At 39.1% G+C, this 24,161-nt stretch overlaps 2 protein-coding genes across 6 annotated transcripts; one reads left to right on the top strand and one right to left on the bottom strand.

Moving 5' to 3' along the window:
• Positions 1–2,530: 2,530 nt before the first annotated feature.
• On the bottom strand, positions 2,531–7,877 carry DNAJB9 (DnaJ heat shock protein family (Hsp40) member B9). Of its 2 annotated transcripts, none has more exons than XM_077994779.1 (3): positions 7,736–7,877; positions 5,380–5,606; positions 2,531–4,467 (listed from the first exon to the last, which is right to left on the bottom strand). In XM_077994779.1, the coding sequence occupies exons 2-3, from the start codon at positions 5,594–5,596 to the stop codon at positions 4,016–4,018; spliced, it is 669 nt and encodes a 222-aa protein (XP_077850905.1). In that variant the 5' UTR covers positions 5,597–5,606; positions 7,736–7,877; the 3' UTR covers positions 2,531–4,015.
• Positions 7,646–15,069, top strand: THAP5 (THAP domain containing 5). 4 transcript variants are annotated; one of them, XM_015134713.3, is made up of 3 exons: positions 7,646–7,822; positions 11,271–11,341; positions 12,191–15,069. In XM_015134713.3, exon 3 carries the CDS (start codon positions 12,404–12,406, stop codon positions 13,103–13,105), a length of 702 nt encoding a protein of 233 aa, XP_014990199.2. In that variant the 5' UTR covers positions 7,646–7,822; positions 11,271–11,341; positions 12,191–12,403; the 3' UTR covers positions 13,106–15,069. The 4 variants fall into 4 exon arrangements, with proteins under 4 accessions (XP_014990199.2, XP_002803477.2, XP_014990198.2 ...); XM_002803431.4 differs by having other exon boundaries at positions 11,271–11,463; XM_015134712.3 differs by having other exon boundaries at positions 7,646–7,932; positions 11,271–11,463.
• The last annotated feature ends 9,092 nt before the right edge of the window (positions 15,070–24,161 follow it).

The raw sequence follows: 24,161 nt of genomic DNA, 5'->3' as shown, positions 1-24,161 counted from the left end.
TGGATGCAGGTGATTCTCCTGCCTCAGCCTCTTAAGTAGCTGGGAATACAGGAACCTGCCACCACACTTGGCTAATTTTTGTATTTTTAGTAGAGACAGGGTTTCATCATGTTGGTCAGGCTGGTCTCAAACTCCTGACCTCAAGCAATCCACCTGCCTTGGCCTCCCAAAGTGCTAGGTTTACAGGCGTGAGCCACCATGCCTGGCCGCTTTGTACTTCTTGATATATTTATTTCAATTCCTTCCAAGACACAAAACTCATTACTCACTGGCTGCTGCTTCTCAGATGCCTTTGTAGGCTCCTCATTTTCTTTTTGCATTTTTAGAGTACCGGGGGACTCAGTTATTCAATTGCTTTTTATATGTCTACACTTTCCCTCAGTAATTTCACCTACTCTCAAAGTTTTAAATATCACATATTTTGACAGTCCCAAAATGTGTATTTCCAGCTTCACTCTCTCTCCCAAACTTCAGACACATCTCCACCCATTTACTCATCATCTCAAATTTGGTATATCTAAGCTGAACTTCTGATTTTTCCTCCTAAATGTCTTCTTTCTGCAGCCTCTCCCATCTTAAAGGCAACTCTGTATTTCCAGTTACTCAGAACATGAAGCTTAGAATCATAGTTTTCTCCTCTGTCTTTTACACCTACTTTTGCTTATCTAATCCATAAGCAAATCCTGGTAGCTCTACTTGCAGAATACATCTGGAATCCAACCACTTCCACTGCTGCCACCCTCATGCAATACACAAGCTGCAACAATTTTTCATCCTAGTATACTGAAATAGCCTCCCAACTGTCTCCCTATTTCACCATTGCCCCTCTATGTCTATTCTGAATAAAGCAGGTGGAGTGACCCTTTTAAAATGATTTAAAGATCAAGTCATTTATCTGCTCCAAGCTCAGCCATTATTCCAAAGTCAAATCCTTTACAAAGGTTGGCAAGGCCCTAGGTGATCTGCTTTCAACCCCTCTTACCTTTATGAATTCATCTTCTACTACTCTGGTTTGCTCACTGGCCTCCAGTTATGCTCACTTCTTTGCCATTCCTACAACTTCCCACATACGCTTCCACCTTCTGTACAAACAATTCCCTTCAAGTCTCTGCTCAAATTTACCTTCTCAATGAGGCCAACACTGACAATCCTGTCAAAAATGGCAACACATCCTCAACCTGCCTGCTCTCCCAATTCTCCTCTCCTGTACTACATTTTCTTTCTCCATACTTTATCAGTTTATAATTTATTCATATGGTTATTGCTTGTCTTTTTCCACAAGAATGCAATCACCCCCACCGTCCTGCTCACCATTTATGGTGTATCATAATGAATAACAGTAAACAGAACTGCACAATAAATTATTTAGGTAGCTCCACATTAGGGCAACCTCTGGAGAGAAGTTTGTGAGGAAGTTGAGTAACAAAGTTGAGATATGAGGAAGAATATGAATTTCACAGGACAAAGTAGGCCTGCATAGTAGGGAACACCTGTACCACACATCTGTTACCACCCATTGGCTTTGGCTATTAGATGTAATTGTAAACCGAATGTGAGTTCACATTACTTCATCTGTTCTGACACCATCATTAAAGAAATCCTGAAGTAAACAGGTTAAGACAAGAACTGTATTTGTTGATGCAATATTCTATTTAAAAAATCTGATACTAGAATCTTAAATTCTTTCAATCTCTGAATTATATTGTCAGTGCTACTCATTAGGGCTTCTTTTCCTAGCTGTCAGTTTTCCTTAAATGTCTGACATTCTTTGGACATCAGTATATTTATGAAGGATTAGATCAAATTGCACAGATAGCTGAGAAAAGCAGTTTCTTCAGCAGTTATGTGTCTGTATTAAACCTCTTTTGAATAGGAGCGATGGTTCTCAGTAAATTGCCAGGCAGTGGCCAATCATAGCTCACTGCAGCCTTAAACTCCTGAGCTCAAGTGATCCTCCCACCTCAGCTTCCAGAGTAGCTGAGACTACAGGTGCATGCCATCACACCCAGCTAAATTGTCAGGGTTTTTTAACCAGCAGGTACCCACAGGTGAGTATGTGGTCTGCATACAGAGTTGTTTCCCACCAAGCCAACACAAGGAGGCTTTACTCTGGGAGTGCTGCCATTTCTCACCAGCACCCTCTTGACCTTCAAGTGAAAATTCACTTCACCTCTACTCTGCCTTCACCTCACACCCTAATACTCTCAACTGGGAAGTCTTCCCCCAAATAACCCCTTTCTTTCAAGACTTGTTTAGTCCCTTGCCTGAGGAAAAAGTTACTTTTGTTAACAACTGTTTACCTGGAGGAAGCAGCAAACAGCAGAGCTTTCCAATGCAGTTCTCCAATAAATTTAGTATGAATGAATTCTACAACCTCACCCAAATCCAATCCTTAAAGCTTCTCCAGGACATCCTGATTGTGGTTTTTCTCATTTATTTCCCAATCCACACTCTTCTGCTTTATATATTACTGTAATGTCTCAAAACTTGATTTTTTTTTAATAGGCTACAGATAATCCTCAGCCCAAAATTCAAGGTATCGCTAATTTTATTATCAAACAAAACTAGTAGATATAACTTCCAGGAAATAAGTTACATAAATATAACAGAATAACTTCATTTTCTTAAGTTTCAAATTAAAGATGATTAAGAAATACGGCTTTATGTGAAGTTTCTGCTTTCTCTCAACCAGGCCTAAAGAAGAAAGAACTGGGAGCAGGAACGCTTGCTCCTAGCAAACAAACACAACAAAATTATAATTAAAAATATCTTCAAGCTATCAAAACTTGTGACAGAAGAATGCAGTAGAAATTACCAAATGACAAACAAAATCCTATCAGAGTTTTCAGGTTAGTCAAAAGTAACTTCATGAATATAGCCTGCGATCAGCATATGTCCCATAGCTTATATGCCCTCTATACCTCCAGAGTTGCATAATAAACGTTAAACAATAAAACAATGAATATCAGGTTGTAAATATTTATATTTCTCTCACAAACAATGTTGTATGAGACATTTGTTTTAATATGTATCCATAGGATTAATACTCATATGGAGTATAATATGGAAAAGTGCAGAACTAAAGAAATAAGTCTATCTGAAAACAAAAGCACACATTTCTCACGATTTAAAAATATTGCACATAATAAGGTTGCACAGAAATTACTGGCTGGTTTTACAAACAGAATGAGGTATTAGTCAATCTCTAGATAAAGATGAGTAGCAAGAGGAGAAACTACACACACAAACACATAAATCCGTATTAAGACCTAAGAGTGCCTACAACTAAGAAAGAAATGTGAAAAGATATATAAGTAGCTATGATTTCAACACTACAAAATCACTTTTAGCCTGGGACCAAACACATGACAATCTCTTGGCAATATTTCATAAGTTTTCAACTCTTTTCCAGCCTAAATGACTATGGGCAATAAAACCATTTCCTTTACCCCAGTTCTACTGTAGAAAGGCCGAGTGCTGTGGTAAATATGAAACCATCCCTTTCTCAACCTTTCAGTAGCAATTAACCAAGATACTGTTCTCCTTTGCTGAATGACTCAATTATACAGTTTCACGTACATTCTGCAACCCAAGTCACAGATGTTACAGAACATGCAACTTTCAATTAGTAAAGGTTTAACTGCAAAAATCATTAGGTTCACACAACTTAAATCTACAATAACTTTTAAAGTTTAATCAGGTAAACTCAATCTTTTCTTGGTAATGAAACTGGTGACATTAGTGAGCCCAAGGGCAGGCAGAGAAAAAGAACTAGGCAAAATAATGTGTTTTTTAAAGAAACTTTCCTAATCAGGGAAATAATTAGCATTTTGTCTACTAGTTGAATGTTGCTGAATTTGTCAAAAAAAAAAAAACCTTAAATATATTTAATAGCTATATCAAATTGTTTAAAGTGAAATCATGCACTTGTCAAAATAGTTCACAGAAAATTGTTTAGCATCAAAGATAATGAGGAAGAGTCAACTAGTTGGATTTAGTGAGAACAGAAAAAGAACTACTGTCCTGAACAGTCAGTGTATGTGGTAACCATATTTCCTCTTCGTTGAGTGACAGTCCTGCAGTGCTTGCTAGATCCATGAAATCTATTTTCAGTCTGTACTGTATGCCGATTGGTAGAGTCAAAACCACTAAAAGAAAACATTTTCTCCATATCTTCAAACATGTCATCAAATAACCCAGCTCCAAAAGAAAACTCTTGGAAATGATGCCTTTGTCTACTGGAACCATCCTGGCGTGTCTGGAAATGATTTTCAAAATGCTTCTTGGATCGAGTGTTTTGGTTTTGACCAAAAAAGCCAAAGTCTTTAAACAAGTCATCAAAATTGAAGTTAAATGGCTGCTCAAAAGAACTTCCACTACCTCTTTGTCCTTTACCATTAGTAAAAGCAGTGTGTCCAAGTGTATCATACTCTTTTCGTCTATTAGCATCTGAGAGTGTTTCATATGCTGAAAGAGATAAAAATATTTTTAGTAACTGAAGATAAAATCTTCAAAACTACATACATTCAAATCTCTTCAAGTAAGTGAACTGAATATTATTATTTTAGGGAAGAATTTCACATCAGAAATAAAAGCAAAACACTACAAATAAAAGCATCAAGTTAATCAAACTTATAAAACAAGGTAGAAACTGTCTTATTAACTGCTGTATTATCAGCAGTTGGCACAATGCCATCTATAATACTCAATAAATAGTTATTAAATGCTACCATTACTACAAATAAACACGTGGGCAACAATTACAGAGTTCTTTAAGCTTCATATTTGTGTGAAATCATTAATTGTATTAAAAAATTAAACCATCAACTATAACCAATTAATAGGAATTAAGATTTTGCACCTCCTTGCTTAAGTAAATGTTTAATTCTAACTCCCTGCTCGGTTACCTTCACCCAACAATTACTGAATGCTCAGCAGGTGCAATTTGTTTTACAGCTAGTCCGAAATCAAAATTTGTTTCAATTTTTTTTAAAGACAAATATGGCTTTGAAACGCAGATCAAGTGAATAAAGCACTTTAGAGTCTAGTTTAATTTTTAAGTATTTAATGTTTAAAATGGTAAAATATTCTGTTTCATAAGTTAGTTGATAAGAATTTGGGGTACCTAAAATTCTTTTTGTCATAGAAACAACAGTGATCTTATAAATAACATAGAATAATAAATTTTCAATATGTTTAGATATGTATACCAATAAAATTATCTATTATCCTTTCATGTATTTATTCAGGAATCAAAGCATCTGTAATAAGAAAATCATCTCAGGGAATCACGCAATATCTATACATAAATCCCACTCCACCTATCATTCTCCTTACTAGTTAATAGTCATGACACTTCAGAGATTGGCATTTATTTACCTTCTGCAATCTCTCTGAATTTTGCTTCAGCATCCGGGCTCTTATTTTTGTCAGGGTGGTACTTCATGGCCAACTTGTGAAAGGCCTTCTTGATTTGGCGCTCTGATGCCGATTTTGGCACACCTAAGATATCATAGTAGCTTTTTGAGGCCAGAATTAATTCTGTTATCATTAAAATGCAGATTGCAAAGATGAAAAGTGACTGGGGAGTAGCCATTTCTAATATCCTAAAACAGAAAAGAAGAAAAAAATGTTATGGATGGAGCTAATCTTAAAACTTTTTTCTTTTAAAAGAAATCCAACACAAGGTAAACCTAATGCAGAATCAAAATGTTAAGCATACAGTATCTTGTACCTGTTCACATGTAATTTCACTTATAGTTTTATAACTCCCAAACTGGCTTAACCTTATTGAGAACAAAAATAATCCTTGGCTTTGTCCACTAATACTCTGGCCACACACAAAGGAGATAGAAAATTTTCAATAACTGATTTTTAACCAGTTTATATTGAAGACTCATCAAATGCAAGCATTGAAGAAAAAAAAAAAGAAAATCAAATAAGATCCCAACCTTCCTTTCAAGAATTCATACCCTGAACGTAATAATGTATTTAACTTCACAGAAAAAAAATTAAAAAAAAAAAAAAAAAGGTGGAGCACCAAGGTAAATAGCCCAGCATATGTAAATTAGTATTAATCTCTCTCTAAAAATTCAGCTTTCATTTCAACAGGTGAGCCACGGACTGCAAGTAGAGAATCTTAGTATCACAATATTAATACTGACAATACTAGAATGCTGTGTTTTTCCCAAATGTTAAGATCCCAAATGTTTAACCAGGAAACGTGGCTAAATATTGTTTAAAACTCAAGATGAACAGAATTTAAGATTTCTCCTACAGCTGCCAGAAAAATGAACTTTGATAGTTTCTACTGTGGTTAAGGCAGATTCTTACTTTCACACTTCTCAGCAGTTAAAATATTTCTCTTACCTTTAAACCATTAAAGAAATGTTAGCTTAGAATTCTTGACAATACGTACTCAATGACTTGAGATTCAAAACGAAGGGATGGACCCTGTTTTTTTGAATACGGTACCACCAGGGTCCTTAGTAACCTATGATGCCATAACAAGGCTGACGAGAAATACTACGGCTTGTGGAAATTGCCTGGTTTCCTCTCCAGTGGCCTTTCCTAAGAGTAATTAGCAGGCAGGTAGATTACTTATTTCCAGAGAGTTACTCGTAGTCACGGGTACCAAGGATCAAGTACCACCTCTCGGTTTAAGGAACATAAACAAGAATGTGTCCCATGGACGCTGCGTCAACTGCAGGTTGCTCCCTAGTCAAAGGGCGGATCTAAAACTGACAGGGAAGCGCCTCACTGGTTCAGTAGACGTTATTCCACGGTCTCAAGGTGGACATCTAATGATTTTTTTTTTTTTTTGAGCTGACTAGTTTTGTATTGTACAGACTTCTCATCCCCAAGACGGCCCCGCCAGCCAGCAGCCCGTGCCTTATTCCCCAGCCTCGGTGGCCGGCTGGGCTGGACCGTCCAACCTTCACCTAAAGGCGAGGCACCTTCCCTGCCCGCCCAGGCCCCGCCGTAGAGGCTGCCTGAGAACCGGACTCTAATCCGGCGCCCGTGAAAGCCAGCGGCACAACCCAAAACACGATTCTGTGAGGCGGCTCTCTCCGTTTTTCTATTCTCTCGGCCAAAAACATGCAGTCCCTTGTCCCTGCGGCGACCGTGGCGGACACGGAGGCCAATTCAGCTCACAAAGACAGGTCTGGGCTACCCTCCGAACTCCCGTCCCCACGACCCCGGCCTCGTCCCTCACCTGCACCCTCCGACTACTGCTGCTCCTCCACAGAGGCGCTGGCAACCCTGAGGATTGGCTCGGGTCGGCTGCTCGGGCCCGGCCCCTCACCGCGGCCTCCCGGAGCTGGCGCGCGCCCTAATCTCGGTCCAACACCGACCAAGCGCTCCTCCCTCGTCGCCGGAGCCCAGTACCCTCAGCCAGCTTCTCACGGGCAGCAGGCAGCCGCTGGCGCCACCACCTCAGAAGACCTACACGAAACGCTTCCCCATTGGCTTCTGCCTCCCCACGTGACCCCGGCGCCCTACGCGCACGTGGAAAACTGTTGTTGCCGCTGGGGCTGTGCGCCACTTCCGGCCCCAACCCCCGAAAAGGCGGTGCTTAAATCGGCGGAGGCGGAAGTGAGTCGATAGACGAGGCGGTGTTCCCGGCGGATGCCAGCGCAGGCGCAGTGGCTCCAGAGGCCTGGATCTGTGGCGCACCCTCAGTGAGGAGGGCTGCCCTGCGCCCGTCGCCGACCCGGGTTTCCCGGGGCCTCACCCGAATGATGCCCCGCTATTGCGCAGCGATTTGTTGTAAGAACCGCCGGGGACGAAACAATAAAGACCGGAAGCTGAGTTTTTATCCGTAAGTTGTCTGTGGAGCAGAAGCGTCAGCCTCGCCGTGAGGCGTTGGACCTGTGGCCTTTGGACTTGGGTGTCTCCTGTCCGCTCTGCCAATGAGTCCTCAGCTACTCCGTACGTGGCCCGTCGTCCGCGGGAAGACGCGGGGAAGGCGCTAGTTCAGTTTACCTAGCAATGCCCTTCCTGCGCGAGGACTGCGGGCTGGTGGCGAGGCCCAGGAGCCTGTTTGGGTGTTAACAGTTAAAACAGCAAAGTTTGCGCGGGCTTCTGTGGTTTTCAGAGTCTTTTCCCCACCTCTGGTGATCTCATTTCATTGAACAACATTAACCACCATTTTAAGATACGTGAAACCTGCGCGGTGGAAAGGTGCACGCAAAGTTAACTTACACCCCCTGCGAGTTAGGTCCCATAGGTATAATTTCATCCCACTTTTCTCCTGAGAAAACCGAGGCCCAGAATGATTAGGTAACCGACCTTGAAAGTTTAGTGTCAGAGCCATTGTAGATACTCTGCAGAGAGCAAGGTTTTATTCTGTTATTCAGAATTACTAGAGCCACAATATATTTCCATGAAACTATTGAAGCACTGATTTGTATTCAGAAGTACAGAAAAGCAGTGTCGTATAATAAGTAGGGGTCCAGGCTTCAATGCTAGATCCTGGTTCCACTACTTTGTAACTTAATGACCTCTTGGAAATTAAGCTTTGGTGTCTCACATATCTCATCTATAACGCGGAGATGTTAAAAGTGCTTACATGATTAATAACACATGAAAAGCAACATATTTAAAATACTGCATTTCCATTTTTTCTTGTATTTGAAGACAATTCGTTTAGATCTAACCTGGTTCAGATTTTCAGCCGTTGTTTTGTGCCCATTTTACTTTAGACCTGAAGGACTTATTCACTAATGATTCAACTGCTTTTCAGTATTTTAATTAATGGGGGGAAAAAAAAACTGATAACCCCACCAGGCGCCGTGGCTCACGCCTATAATCCCAGTACTTTGGGAGGCCGAGGCGGGCAGATCACCTGAGGTCGGGAGTTCGAGACCAGCCTGACCAACATGGAGAAACCCCTTCTCTACTAAAAATACAAAATTAGCCGGGCGTGGTGGTGCATGTCTGTGATCTCAGCTACTCGGGAGGCTGAGGCGGGAGAATCACTTGAACCGGGAGGTGGAGGTTGAGGTGAGCCGAGATCGCACCATTGCACCACAGCCTGGGCGACAAGAGCGAAACTCCGACTCGAAAACAAAACTGATAACCCCGAGTAATTCACAATCCATGGCAATATTTCCAGGATTGTCTGCCTTGAAGCCCTGCCTCAAGATGCAAAGAGATGTTTGGGGGAGGAAAACAATCTAATCCACTTTCAGTTTATAGGAAAATATTACTGTACTAATGGCTCTACCTCTGAGAATGTTTGTAGCAAAAGATCATGTTGAACTTGATTTAACCTCGTATTTCCCAGATTTATTTGGCCTTTGATATTGGAGATGGGGTGTAACTCCACACTAAAATTTTTAACTAACCTTTGTGGACCTTACAGTAACTTTTTAGGAAGGAAAAAATAATGCAAGTGAATTGTAAAGATTTTTTTTCACTGAAATGCGAATTTGGTAAAAGTGGTATTATTTCTAGGATTTAAAAAAAAAAATTTTGTGTGTAATCCACAAAATAAAAATTTAGTTTTATTCTCCAGTAGCGCCAAACTTGAATTGAATTTACTCATGTTAACACTACAGCAAACTGTAGTTTAAATATATATGAATTTGGGAATTCGGTTAATATAGTGTCCAGTCTGTACTGTGATTATCTTATGCTTTTTGGGGAATTACATAAGACAATGAAACAAAATTATCAAATGAATTGAACCAATATAAAGATATAATTTATTCAGGAAACATGATCAAGATTTCTTAAAGATTTACCTGTTCAGGAAGCAATACAATCCAGTTACCAATAAGGATATTCACACAGTATTTTTTAAATGAGTTGATAACTTAGCATATAGGTACAATGGAAATAATGTGCAAACAGCATCCATGTACATGAATTTACAGTAAAAAGCATTATTGTAAAAGGCCTATATCATTTCAGTTGTGACAAGAGAAATGAATTTACCAATGGCCAGAAGCAGTCAGGTCCTCTAAAAGAAAATTTGTTTGCCTTTAAAATTCCTTTTCTGGTTATACTTGTCATACTTACAACCTAATATTTGTAAAGTTAAAGTATTTTTAAAACATGATTAATATTGTTTCTGTGGTTAGAATTTCCAAAGGTAGTTTATCTGATTTTTTCCATATGAGGATATCAGGATTAAAAAAAAAGAGTACCCAGATTTTCCGTGGCATCTTAAAAAGTTAACAGAATTTAAGGGGGGAAAAAAATGATGCTACTACAAAACATAAGCTAAATGTTTGGGATTGGGGGAAGGGAATGTATAACAGCTACATTTTATATGAGAAACCTTATATTATTACTATTCTTATAAACAGGAAATTATGTGGTGTCTTGGACTGTGTTCTTGGAAAATTATCAAATGAAATATAAACCATTTTCAAATATTGTTTTGTATACTTTGACCCAAACCTTTTTAGATTGATAGGAAAAATTTTCTATCAAATTCTGCCATACATTGTAATGTTAGCACCAACTCTAAATCCAGGTTATTGTCAGGTACAGGAACAAAATGTATACAGCGCTGTCTTGCCATTTGTATTTGATTTGTTTTATGTAAAATATCTCAGACTGTCCCTTTTAACATGTTTCATTCTTGTATCAGAGTTTCTCCTTCAGAACTTGAATTTTGGAGTTCCCAGTTCATTAGTTATAGAAGTGTAGTACTATTAGACTGGATTACATATAGATAGAATTAAAGCTGATGCTAGTAAAGATAATATTTTCAGTACTCTTTCAGCTGAATCATTTGTTTGAAATCATTTGTTTGAACAATCTACTTATTTTTTAAATATTAACATAAATTGTAAAGCTTAATGCTGCCTTGAATTGTAGACAACAAGCCATTTGACTTGAGGTGGTATTATGAAATACATTTGAACAGGAATTTATAATTTATACAAAGCTCTTTTCTAGTTCTAGGCAAACTGTACAGCAATATAAAAATGGAACATAATCCATAGAAAATACAAATAGATTTTGTCCTTTATAGGAACACATATATTTTACTTGAAGGGACTCTGAATTATGTTCAGCTCTTATCAGATAAGAGCCTTGGCTACATGTCTTACACCTTAGGCCTCTTACTGCAGAGATGATAATGGTACTAGTTGTGATGAAGATACTCTTATTTGGTAGAGATGGTTGCCTTCCTCTTGTAGCACTTACTTGATGCATAGGTTACCCAGATATATGGGGTTGGAATTTGGCAAAGTTGTAAAAATATAGCAAAGTTTTCCTTTTTTTCTTCTTTTTTTTTTTTTAAATTCCAGATTTCCTCTACATGACAAAGAAAGACTGGAAAAGTGGTTAAAGAATATGAAGCGAGATTCATGGGTTCCCAGTAAATACCAGTTTCTATGTAGTGACCATTTTACTCCTGACTCTCTTGACATCAGATGGGGTATTCGATATTTAAAACAAACTGCAGTTCCAACAATATTTTCTTTGCCTGAAGACAATCAGGTATTGCAGTATGGGAGAGGGGTAATGCTGAGCAGAGTGGCAGATTGCAGGGTGGCAGGTGATCAGGTGGGAGAGTAGGAGGGAACTATAACTTGGGTAAGCAGATACTTGGAAAAAAGGGAGCACTAACTTGTGCTTTTACTAAAAGTGATAATTTTTAAAAAATTGAAGTCATGAAGCACAGCTTAAGAGAAGCAAGAGATATACATTATTAAGTTATTAACACAAGTTCATGAGTTTTATTTTTTATACTTTCTTTTTTGTGTGTGTGAGACAAGGTCTCATTCTCTCACCCTGGCTGGAGTGCAGTGGCACGATCTCAGCTCACTGCAACCTTTGCCTCCCAGGTTCAAGCCATTCTCTTGCCTCAGCCTCCTGAGTAGCTGGGATTACAGGCGCCTGCCACCACGCCCGGCTAATTCTTGTATTTTTAGTAGGGATGGGGGTTTCACCATGTTAGCCAGGCTGGTCTTGAACTCCTGACCTCAGGTGATCTGCCCGCCTTGGCCTCCCAATATACTAGTCTTTTGAATGATCTCAAATGTTTCTGTCGTATATTGAATGGGATTAATGTTTTTTCGAAAACACTTTAAGGTGTATGTACTTAGAACTTTTTTTTTGTTAACTAAATTGCTTGGCCTTGTAGTGCTCAAAATTATAATTAAATAGCACTAGCATAATAAGCCAGTAAAGGTCTTTTTCAGAACATGAAAATATTATTTTCTAGGGAAAAGACCCTTCTAAAAAAAAATCCCAGAAGAAAAACTTGGAAGATGAGAAAGAAGTATGCCCAAAAGCCAAGTCAGAAGAATCATTTGTACTAAATGAGACAAAGAAAAATATAGTTAACACAAATGTGCCCCCTCAACATCCAGAATTACTTCATTCATCTTCCTTGGTAAAGCCACCAGCTCCCAAAACAGGAAGTATACAAAATAACATGTTAACTGTTAATCTAGTTAAACAACATACTGGGAAACCAGAATCTACCTTGGAAACATCAGTTTACCAAGATACAGGTATAGGTGATTTTCACACATGTTTTGAGGATCTGAATTCTACAACCATTACTTTGACAACTTCAAATTCAGAAAGTATTCATCAATCTTTGGAAACCCAAGACGTTCTTGAAGTAACTACCAATCATCTTGCTAATCCAAACCTCACAAGTAATTCCATGGAAATAAAGTCAGCACAGGAAAATCCGTTCTTATTCAGCACGATTAATCAAACAGTTGAAGAATTAAATACAAGTAAAGAATCTGTTATTGCCATTTTTGTACCTGCAGAAAATTCTAAACCTTCAGTTAATTCTTTTATATCAACCCAAAAAGAAACTATGGAAATGGAAGACATAGACATCGAAGACTCCTTGTATAAGGATGTAGACTATGGGACAGAAGTTTTACAAATCGAACATTCTTACTGCAGACAAGATATAAATAAGGAACATCTTTGGCAGAAAGTCTCTAAGCTACATTCAAAGATAACTCTTCTAGAGTTAAAAGAGCAACAAACTCTAGGTAGACTGAAGTCTTTGGAAGCTCTTGTAAGGCAGTTAAAGCAGGAAAACTGGCTATCTGAAGAAAATGTCAAGATTATAGAAAACCATTTTACAACATATGAAGTCACTATGATATAGAATAACTAGGTTTTAAAACTATGACTGTTAAATAAGCTTTTTCCAGCCAAAGCAAACTACATGTAAACTTTTTCCTGTATAAAGTTCTCATCTTAATGAACCTATGACAGTGTTGTAAAGTTATGAACTGTATCCTATTCTTGTAATGCTCATTTAAGAAAAACAGAGTTGGGCTGGAAAGAAAAGCAGTTTTATTACTTGATACTTTTCCAAATTAAAACTTAGCACCTAAAAGGATTCAGTTATAACATGAGAAAACAAAGAAATGGTCAAAGAGCACAGATTAGAAGTCAGGTTCAGGAATCAGTCCTGGGTCTACCACTGGCATATGACTTGGGCAAGTTACTTAACGATTGTGCCTCAGTCCCTAATTTGTAAAATAAGCACTTACAGATTTCTGATTGGTTCTTTATAGAGCCTTCCCTTTTTATTAAGATACTTCTATTAGAACACATTTTCTATAAGATAATGCATACTTAATACTAGAAGTTGGCTAGAATTTGATGATATTAACTATGTATTATTTTCAATATTTATTGAATTCTGTAGTGTTTGACCTTTTGGCTGTAGTTATATATTACAGTTATATATCTATAGTAGAAAGGAAGATAAAACTTTTTTTTTTTTTTCAGATGGAGAGATGGAGTCTCACTCTGTAACCCAAGCTAGAGTGCAGTGGCCCGATCTCAGCTCACTGCAGCCTCTGCCTCCTGGGTTGAAGTGATTCTCCTGCCTCAGCCTCCCAAGTAGCTGGGATTACAGGTGCACACAACCACATCCGGCTTATTTCTGTATTTTTAGTCGATGCGGGGTTTCACCATGTTGGCCTGGCTGGTCTTGAACTCCTGACCCCAGGTGATCCACCTGCCTCAGCCTCCCAAAGTGCTGGGATTATAGGCATGAGCTACTGCGCCTGGCCAAGATAGAACTTTTATAATTTTATGCCAGTTGAACTAAAGGAACCACCCATTAGCCCAGTTCGTAGGAGAGGTACTTCAAACTTGAAAGAGTATGTATTTCAGTAACTTATATGTGGCTAACCATCAAATACATAGTCATCTAAGCTTCTAAATGTTCTGTATTTATACAGTTATATTTATAAACCAAAAATTTTAATGAGGTTAATTTTAAATATAAGTATATTTTAGAAATCACAGTTTGTATCTGTTTCTTAGTAGGTGTGGCTTTTAAAATATGTGCTTGTTCATTGTTAAATTCCAGAATAATAGAGTAATACTTAATACTGTACATTCCCACTTATGTATATTTTATTAAAATTTATAAGCAAGAAATTATACATAAGTGGTCATGATATTAGGGAAACAAAGAATTTCTCTTAGGAAAGAGAAGTGATGGTAATGTAAATAAAAATACTGTTTATATTCACATGATTTTAAGAAAACTGTAAAAGCAAAGACTAGTAATGACACAAATATGACAAACAGATGTTTTCTTAAAATTGGCAGTCAATATAATTATGTTTCTGCCTATGATATTGAGGAAGTTCTATCAGTCTGATTCTTAAGTTTTCTCATCTGTTAAGTAGAAGATACTATTACTTACCTTAAAGGGTGGCTTTAAGAATTTTGTAAGGAACAAACATGTTTTTGGTTCTGGAATATAGGAGGTGCTCAATAAAAGTTGATGCTGAATGGCAAATAATATTCTAATTGTTTTGGAAATGCATGATGATTATTTTTGGCCATATTTGACTTAGTTTCATTAGGCTAATATTAATTGGTACTGTATGAAAGTGTGTCAGCTAATTATAAAAAATTAGAAGTGTCTTACGTGACGATGGGGGAGAAAACTTAAAATCTTTGCCTAAATTATGGGTAGATAATTGATAGAGTTAATACAGTGTTATTAAGTATTCCCATGTTGTGTTTTGCGAATACTTAATTTAAAATAATACAGATGAAAATAATCTTGAGTCATAATAAAGAAATGATATATTAACTTAAGTTTCAACATGTACATTGTAGTAATTTTCTGTTTAAAGTTACAGGTTCCTCAGGAAAAAAACTTAAACTAGCTGTATTTCTTTAATAAATTATAAGTAAAGGTTGACTATCTCTTCTCTGAAAATCCAAAATGCTCCAAAATCTGAAACTTTTTGAGCACAAACATAACATGCAAAGGAAATGCTCACTAGGGCATTTCAGTCTTCAGATTTTTGAATTGGGGATGCTCAGCTGTTAAGTGTACTGCAGATATTTCAAAATCTGAAAAATAGTACCCTTTCTGTATTCATGTCCATCCTTACTCTGATTATCTGGACCATAGTAATCATTCTCCGGTAAAACTTTCAACAACATTGCTCTTTTGCCTATTGTTCTCACTTGCCTAAACTACATTCCTGGTTGAGTTCAAATATCTCTTTGCCTTTTCTCATCCTACATCAGAAGAGCTGGTAGAAATAGAAAAAAAAATCACATGATTGGACAGACTTGATTATAGATTCATGACCACAAATCAGAGGAGCCCAGCAGTGTTACTGTATTTTTCTAGTAGGTTCATAACCCCACTCTCAAATTCCCTCTCTCACTCCTTCCTTCCTTTCCTGACTCTCCTTCCCACTTGCCCAAGATGAGGATCTCATCACATGCTTCATTTAGAAAATCAAAACAATCATTAGCTCATCCTGTCTCTTATAAGGTCATTAATGGTCTTAAAACTAAAAACCAAAAATTATTTTTACTCCTGTATTTATTCGTTGAGGCCTAATGGATACAGGGTACAGTATTTATTGCTGCCCACATCAGAATGAAAAAAAATTGTCATTTCACAGTAATTTGTTTCTGTGGAAACCCACAATCATCCATGTAAAGGAATGGGCTGATGAAATTCAATACTTGTCACCTGAGGCAACAAATTTGTTCCTAAAACATACATTCTAAAATTGAAAGATTTCCTAGGATTTGGAGTAAGAAAGTCTTCAGAAATTTGTGAACCTCCTAAAAACTACAGTGAATATTCCTCAAAATCTGAATGGAAGAAAGTAAGGGTAAATGAGATGGATGAAAGGGAAGAAATATGGATGAAAGGATTGATGGATAGATGGGTGTGTTTAGGCTCCACCTTCTTGTTTAACAACTGTTCTGTCCTAGTAGCTAGAGTTCAAGTCTGAACAAAATCCAGTGAGGATTCTACAATCCCCTCAACCTAAAGGAGCAGAATGGGAAATCTTGTGAACTGAATCTGGATTCCTCACCCCATCTCAGTAAATAAGATACCCTAATTACTAAAAGACCCTCATCTGGTACAGATGTGTATCTGAGACAAGTCTCAATTAAGAAAGTTTATTTTGCCAAGGTTAAGGATGTGCCCTTGACACAGCCTCAGGAGGCGCTGATGGCATATGCCGAAGGTGATTGGGGTACAGCTTGCTTTTATACATTTTAGGGAGACATGAGACATCAATATGTGTAAGATGTACATTGATTTGGTCTGGAAAAGCTGAGCAAGTCAAAGCGGGGCTTCCAGGTCAAAAGTAGGTAAGAGAAAAAAGCCTGCATTCTTTTGAGTACTTGATCAGCCTCCTGCTGAATACATAATTTAACCTGGCTCAGTGAATCTGCATTTTTACATAAACAGCAGGGCAGGGGAAACAATCAAATATGCAGGTCTCAGGTGAACCTCAGAGGGATGACTGAGTTCTGTGTGTCCTTTGCTACAAGGAATTTCCTTGTTGGCAAATTGTGAGGGAGGCATATAGCTCTTTATCATTGTGACTGTCTTATTTAGGAATAAAATGGGAGGCAGGTTTGCCTGACATAGTTCCCAGATTGACTTTCCCTTGGCTTAGTGATTTGGGGGTCCTGAGATTTTCCTTTCCCAGATGTCAAGAACCAAGTCAGTGTTTGGATCTGCTTATCACTAAATCCAGATTTTTGAATGATAAAAATAATACTGGCCAGTTGCAGTGGCTCATAACTGTTAGATCTAACCTGGTTCAGATTTTCCCAGCACTTTGGGAGGCCCAGGTAGACAGATTGCTTGAACTTTGGAGTTAAAGACTAGCCTGGGCAACATGGCAAAAGCCTGTCTCTGCAAAAAAAAAAAAAAAAAAAATAGCCAGGCATGGTGGTGTGTGCCTGTATTCCCAGCTACGTAGAAGTCTGAGATGGAAGGATTGCTTGAGCTCAGGAGGTAGAGGCTACAATGGGCTGAGGTCGTGCCACTGCATTCCAACCTGGGCACGAAAGTGAGACCCTGTCTTAAAAAAAAAAAAAAGACAAATGGTATGTTGTTTTCTAATTTAGAATGTGTTTCATTCTCATCACTACCATGTCACATGCCTAAGGGTGCAGTCAGTGACCAAAGCAACACTTTAATAATGCAAGAGAGGATTTGAGTTAGGGTTCTTTTGGGTACAAGGAACAGAAATTCAATCCAGCTCAAGAAAGGAAACAGGGAAGAACAGAACTGAAAGGCCCAAACTATGGTCTCAGGAATTCAAACACAGAAGTTGCAGTACAGGCAGGCATAGTGGCTCACACCTGTAATCCCAACACTCTCAGGGGCCAACGCAGGAGGATCACCTGAGGCCAAGAGTTTGAGACCAGCCTGGGCAACATAGTGAGACCCGATATCTACAAAAAATTTAAAAATTAGCTGGGCATGGTGGTTTGTGCTTTTAGTCCCAGTTACTCGGGAGGCTGAAGTGGGAGGATCTCTTGAGCCTAGGAGGTCAAGGCTGCAGTGAGCCATGACTGCGCCACTGCACGCCAGCCTGGGCAACAGAGTGAGACCCTGTCAAAAAAAGTTGCAGTACAGTTGTGCCCTATAGTAATTGGTTCTGGAAGACATCTGGAAAAGAGGCTCCCTCATGTTAACTGCCTCCTGAATGGCATCTGTTTCATATTCTCTCTCCCAGCCAAACCTTATAATCTCAGTTTACAAATAGGCCCCTAAGTTTCTCAACATTATGAATCTTCAGCTTTCTCTGTTAATTAGCTCAGTCATTCAATTTTCTAATTCCAGATTTCCAAAAGAGGGATCCAACTGACCTTGCATATTTTTTTAAGCCAGTGGGTCTCTAGTAAACCGGTGAGTTGGCATCCTTTGGGTCCTGTCTTACAGGCTGCAGTTGCATCCAGTGAATAGGATGGGGAAGAGTATAGAACATGGTATGGAACCGACTCATCTACCTCAGTAAAGCCTTGAAAAGAAGCAATTTCCCTTTGAAAAAGAGGTTGTGGGTGAGCAAGCAGGTAACTGCTTTAGTGCTGTGCTGCTGTAAAATATGAACAATATGAGAATGACATCATTTGTATATCATTCTCTCCTTTGCAAACAAGGTCCTTCATGCCTTTCCTTGAGCTTGGAACTCAAGAAGTGGCCTGCTAAGCCATTTCCCTGTTTCCAGAGAAAGTAAGAACCAGGCAGTACTGTACAAGGTAACATGTAATCTTATAAAGAGAGTAGGTTTAAAGCTAATTTGAACTAATAGTTTTAACGTAATAAATTTAGAGCTATTCACATCCCCAATTTTGAAATAACCTGAAGACATTAATATGAAACTATATATATTTAATGTTTTAATAAAAGAAGCTCTAAAATAGTGATATGGTTTGGCTTTGCGTCCCCACCTAAATTTCATCTCAAATTGTAATCCCCAGGTGTTGAGGGAGAGACCTGGTGGGAGCTGATTGGATCATGGGGGCAGTTTTCCCCATGCTGTTCTCGTGATCATGAGTTCTCATGAGATCTGATGATTTTTATAAGGGGCTCTTCCACCTACTCTCACTCACTCTCCTGCCACCATGTAAAATGTGCTAGCTTCCCCTTATGCCATGATTGTAAGTTTCCTGAGACCTCTGTAGCCATGCGGAACTGTGAGCCAATTATACCTCTTTTCCTTAGTCTCAGATATTTCTTTACAGCAGTGCGAGAATGGACTAATACAAATAGTAATCTCACTTCATTCACAATATCTTTCGTAGAAACCTTAAGGAGAAAGAACAATACATCATTAATCTGTTAGCACATCAGTTAATTGGTTCCAAGGTTCAGGTTTTTACTAGTGTTTCTGGTATATATACGAATAGTATGCAATGTCTAATTAAATTCGGTAACCCTTTGTTCTCCTGCATCACTAGCAAATGTATTCATTTATTTCCTCTCTCCATAGAGACTACACCTTCTGTATAATAAGAGAAACACTCTCATTTTCATGCTAGAAAGAAGTCATTCTCTAAAGCAAACATTCTTATTCAGACTTTCGTTCTCTGTCTTTGACTCCCTCTAGCTCCCATACCCTATGTTAAGGGCCTCCAGCCTGCCCTGCATCCCAGAGCTTTTGGCTGTGATATTGACTCAATCTTATGTATCTATGCTGTAACTTTTACCAAAGTGTTAGCTTTTCTATCTATGACTGTATTTATCTGTGTTTTGTTCCCCCTTTAAGCATTGTGATACAGCACTGTATTTTTGTCAGTGTTACAAACATTTCAGAAGGGCTAGATAGCATACATTCAGGTAATAGAAACGATGAGTATTTCACTATAGCAAATGGAACTGACAGATCTTAAATGTATTTTAAATGTTCTTGTAGATGTCTTTTAAACTATATTTTAACATAAGCAAGCAAAATATGTTGGGTAAATTCTTAACATGTTATTCCCTTTACTTTTTAATAACATATTACCTAAGAGGATAAAAATATTAAAACTACTTTTTATTTTATGATAACCACACAGCTATGCTATATCAATGAATACACATTTAGATATTTCTGTATATTTGAAATAGAGATTACAATAATATTTAAAAGAAAATACAAGATTAAAAAATTAGAGGCCAGGCGTGGTGGCTCATGCCTGTAATCACAGAACTTTGGGAGGCCGAGGCTGGCAGATCATGAGGTCAGGAGTTCAAGACCAGCCTGACCAACATGGTGAAACCTCGTCTCTACTAAAAATACAAATATTAGCCAAGTATGGTGGCACGTGCCTGTAATCATAGATACTCAGGAGGCTGAGGAAGCAGAATTGCTTGAACCTGGGAGGCGGAGGTCACAGTGAGCCCAGATCGCACTACTGCACTCCAGCCTGGGCAACAGAGCAAGACTCTGTCTCAAAAAAAGAAAAATATGTACATAAAACTATCTACAAGTGGCCCTTAAAAAGGCAGGAAAGTTTTATTGATTAATAAAGTGGATTTTTCAAGATTTGCTAGGTTGAAAGTGACATGGGTTTTGCCCTTAAAAGAACTTAAATATGATTTTCATTTTAGGCATTTGATGTGGTTTGACTCTGACCCCACCCAAATCTCATGCCAAATTGTAATCCCCATGTGTTGGAGGAAGGGTGGTCTGGTGGGACATGACTGAATCATGGGGAAGACTTTCCCCTTTCTATTCTTGTAGCAGTGAATGAGTTTCCACGAGATGTGGTTGTTTACAAATGTGTAGCACTTGCTGCTTCACTCACTCTCTCCCACTCCACTAAGTGAAGAAGGTACTTGCTTCCCTTTCGCCTTTCCACCATTACTGTATAAGTTTCCAGAGTACTTCCCAACCATGATTCCTGTACAGCCCATGGAATTGTTAGTCAAATAAACCTCTTTTCTTCAGAAATTAACCAGTCTTAGGTAGTTCTTTATAGCAGTGTGAGAACGGACTAATTCAGAAAATTGGTACCAGGAGTGGGGTATTGCTATAAAGATATGTGAAAATGTGGAAGCAGCTTTGGAACTGGGTAAGGGGCAAAGATTGGAACAGTTTGCAGGGCTCAGATGAAGATAGGAAAATAAGGGAAAGTTTAGAACTTCCTAGAGACTTGTTGAATGGTTCTGACCAAAATGCTAATATGATATGGACAGTGAAGTCCAGGCTGAGGAGGTCTGATGGAGATGGGGAATTTATTGGGAACGGGAGTAAAGGTCACTCTTGTTATGCTTTAGCAGAGAGACTGGTGGCGTTGTGCCCCTGCTCTAGGGATCTGTCGAAATTTGAAGTTGAGAGAGATGGGTTAGGGTATCTGGCAGAAGAAATTTCTAAGTAGCAAAGCATTCAAAATGTGACCTGGCTTCTTCTAACAGCATATACTCAGGCATGAACAAAGAGATTGCCTGAAACTAGAACTTATATTTAAAAAGGAAGCAGAGCATAAACATTGGGAAAATTGCAGCCTGGACATGTGGTACAAAAGAAAAACCCATTTTCTGGGGAGGAATTAAAGGCTGCAGAAATTTGCATAAGTGAAGAAGAATCAAATATTAATAGCCAAGACAATGGGGAAAAGGCTTCCAGGGTATTTCAGACACCTTCGTGGCAGCCCTTCCCATCACAGGCCTGGAGGCCCAGGACAGAAACATGGTTTCATGGGACAGGCCAAGGGCCCTGCTTCTCTGTGCAGCCTCGGGACATGGCACCCTGCATCCCAGCTGCTCCAACTTCAGCCGTGGCAAACAGCTCAGGCTGTTGCTTCAGAGGGTGCAAGCCCCAAACCTTGGCAGCTTCCATGTGGTGTTGGGATTGTGGGTGTGCAGAAGGCAAGAGTTGAGGTTTGGAAGCCTCCACCTAGATTTCAGAGCATGTATGGAAATGCCTGGATGTCCAGGCAGAAGTCTGCTGCAGGGCAGAGCCCTCATGGAGAACCTCTACTAAGGCAGCACAGAGTGAAAATGTGGGGTTGGAGCCCCCACAGAGAGCCCCTACTGGGTAATTGCCCAGTGGAGCCGTGAGAGAGGGCCTCCGTCCTCTAGACCCCAGAATGGTAAATACACTGACAGCTTCCCCCATGCACCTAGAAAAGCTCCAAGCACTCAACTCCAGCCCATGAAAGCAGCTGTGGGTGCTGTACCCTATAGAGTCAGAGGGGAAGAGCTGCCCAAGGCCTTGGGAGCCCATCCCTGCATCAGCATGCCTTGTATATGAGACATGGAGTCAAAAGAGATCGTTTCAGAACTTTGACATTTAATGACTGCCCTGCTTGGTTTCGGACTTGTATGGAGCCTGTAGCCCCTTTTTTTTTGGGCCAATTTATCCCTTTTGGAATGGGAGAATTTACCCAATGCCTGTACCCCCATTGTAGCTTGGAAGTAAATGACTTGTTTTTGATTTTACGAACTCACAGGCAGAAGGGACTTATCTTAGATGAGACTTTGAACTTTGTCTTTTGAGTTAATGCTGGAATAAGTTATGACTTAGGGGGACTGTTGGGAAGGCATGATTGTGTCTTGAAATGTGAGAAGACCATGAGATTTGGGAGGGGCAAGAGGCAGAATGATACAGTTTGGCTCTTTGTCCCCACCCAAGTCTCATCTCAAATTGTAATCCCCATGTGTGAGAGGAGGGGCCTGGTGGGAAGTGATTGAATCATGGGGGTGGACTTTCCTCTTGCTGTTCTCATGATAGTGAATGAGTTTTCACAAGATCTGATTGTTTAAAAGTGTGTAGCACTTCCTCCTTTCTCTCTTGCCCTGCCATCTGAAGAAGGTGCTTGGGCTGAGCACAGTGGCCCATGCCTGTAATCTCAGCACTTTGGGAGGCTGAGGCAGGTACATGACCTGAGGTCAGGCATTCAAGACCAGCCTGGCCAAAATGCTGAAACCCCATCTCTTCTAAAAATACAAAAATGAGCCAGGCAAGTTGGAACTCGCCTGTAATCCAACTACTCAGGAGCCTGAGGCAGGAGAATTGCTTGAACCTGGGAGGTGGAGGTTGCAGTGAGCCAAGGTCGTGCCACTGCACTCCAGCATGGGTGACAGAGTGAAATTATGTCTCCAAAAAAAAAAAAAGGAAAAGAAAAAAAGAAGATGGCGCTTGCTTCCCTTTCACCCTTCCACCATCATTGTAGGCTTCCTGAGGCCTCCCCAACCATGCTTCCTATACAGACTGTGGAACTGTGAGTCAATTAAACCTCTTTTATTCAGAAATTACCCAGTCTTAGATAGTTATTTATAACAGTATGAGAAGAGACTAATACAACATTAAAGTTTATGCTGTCTTTTTCCTTTGAAAGAAAGTGTTAAAAATCTGTTGTTTGGGGCCGGGCACAGTGGCTCACGCCTGTAATCCCAGCACTTTGGGAGGTTGAGGTGGGTGCATCGCCTGAGGTCAGGAGTTTGAGACCAGCCTGGCCAACACAGCGAAACCCCTTCTCTACTAAAAATACAAAAAATTAGCTGGGCATGGTAGCGGGCACCTGTAATCCCAGGTACTTGGGAGGCTGAGGCGGGAGAATCACTTGAACCTGGGAGGCAGAGGTTTCAGTGAGCCAAGATTGCACCATTGCACTCCCCCTGGGCAACAAAAGTGAAACCGTCTCAAAAAAAAAAAAAAAAAAAGTTGTTTGTAAGTAATCAATGGGTTTGACCATTTTTAATGGTCACTAATTAGGATACTGGCTCTCTAGCCTAGGTAGGCATATTTTAACAGTGTAAAAGCCAGTATTATATATAACAACAATCAAATAGACTCTATAATGAAAAATTTTAAGTGATTAATGACTATCTGTGGATTAGAGGTGTAAATAAGGCCTGGAACATTTATGGCTAAACACAAAATGGATTTTCATCGTGTTTCAAATCTGGAATATTCAGTACAATTTATTGTTTTTAAAATCTATTTATCTTTGTCTTGACAGATATAGCCAAAAAGTAAAAGGAAGGTGTTGAGAAGGGGGACATACACCAGAAACAGACTATAGTAGCGAAGAATAAGGAAGTTAGGTATGAAAATAAAGAGGAAAAGATGAGTTCTATGAGTCACAAATGAAAAAGTGACAGTACACTTCAGAGAAATAGACTAGATGGATGGATGGATGATGCAGATAAATGAGGCTACTTAAAGATCTGTATATAATATGGCGCTTCTTTCCTCTCTGGATACTAGTCATTTCTTACCTCTCTGGATACTAGTAATATAACAAACTTAACATATTAAAGTGTTACTAATTTCCCATGATATTTTTGACAGTATTTCTAATCTAATTTCTCTAGATAGAGATTAACCTAGAATTGCCTAAAATGAGTCTGCATTAAGTTTAAGCTCTCTAATCTGTCAGTTATGTCAGGGCTCCCATCCTTTATCTTGGTGTCTTCTATC

Source organism: Macaca mulatta, chromosome 3, assembly GCF_049350105.2.
Source record: "Macaca mulatta isolate MMU2019108-1 chromosome 3, T2T-MMU8v2.0, whole genome shotgun sequence".
In the NCBI taxonomy this organism is placed as follows: domain Eukaryota; kingdom Metazoa; phylum Chordata; class Mammalia; order Primates; family Cercopithecidae; genus Macaca; species Macaca mulatta.
This window is presented reverse-complemented; position numbering and strand designations above follow the sequence as displayed.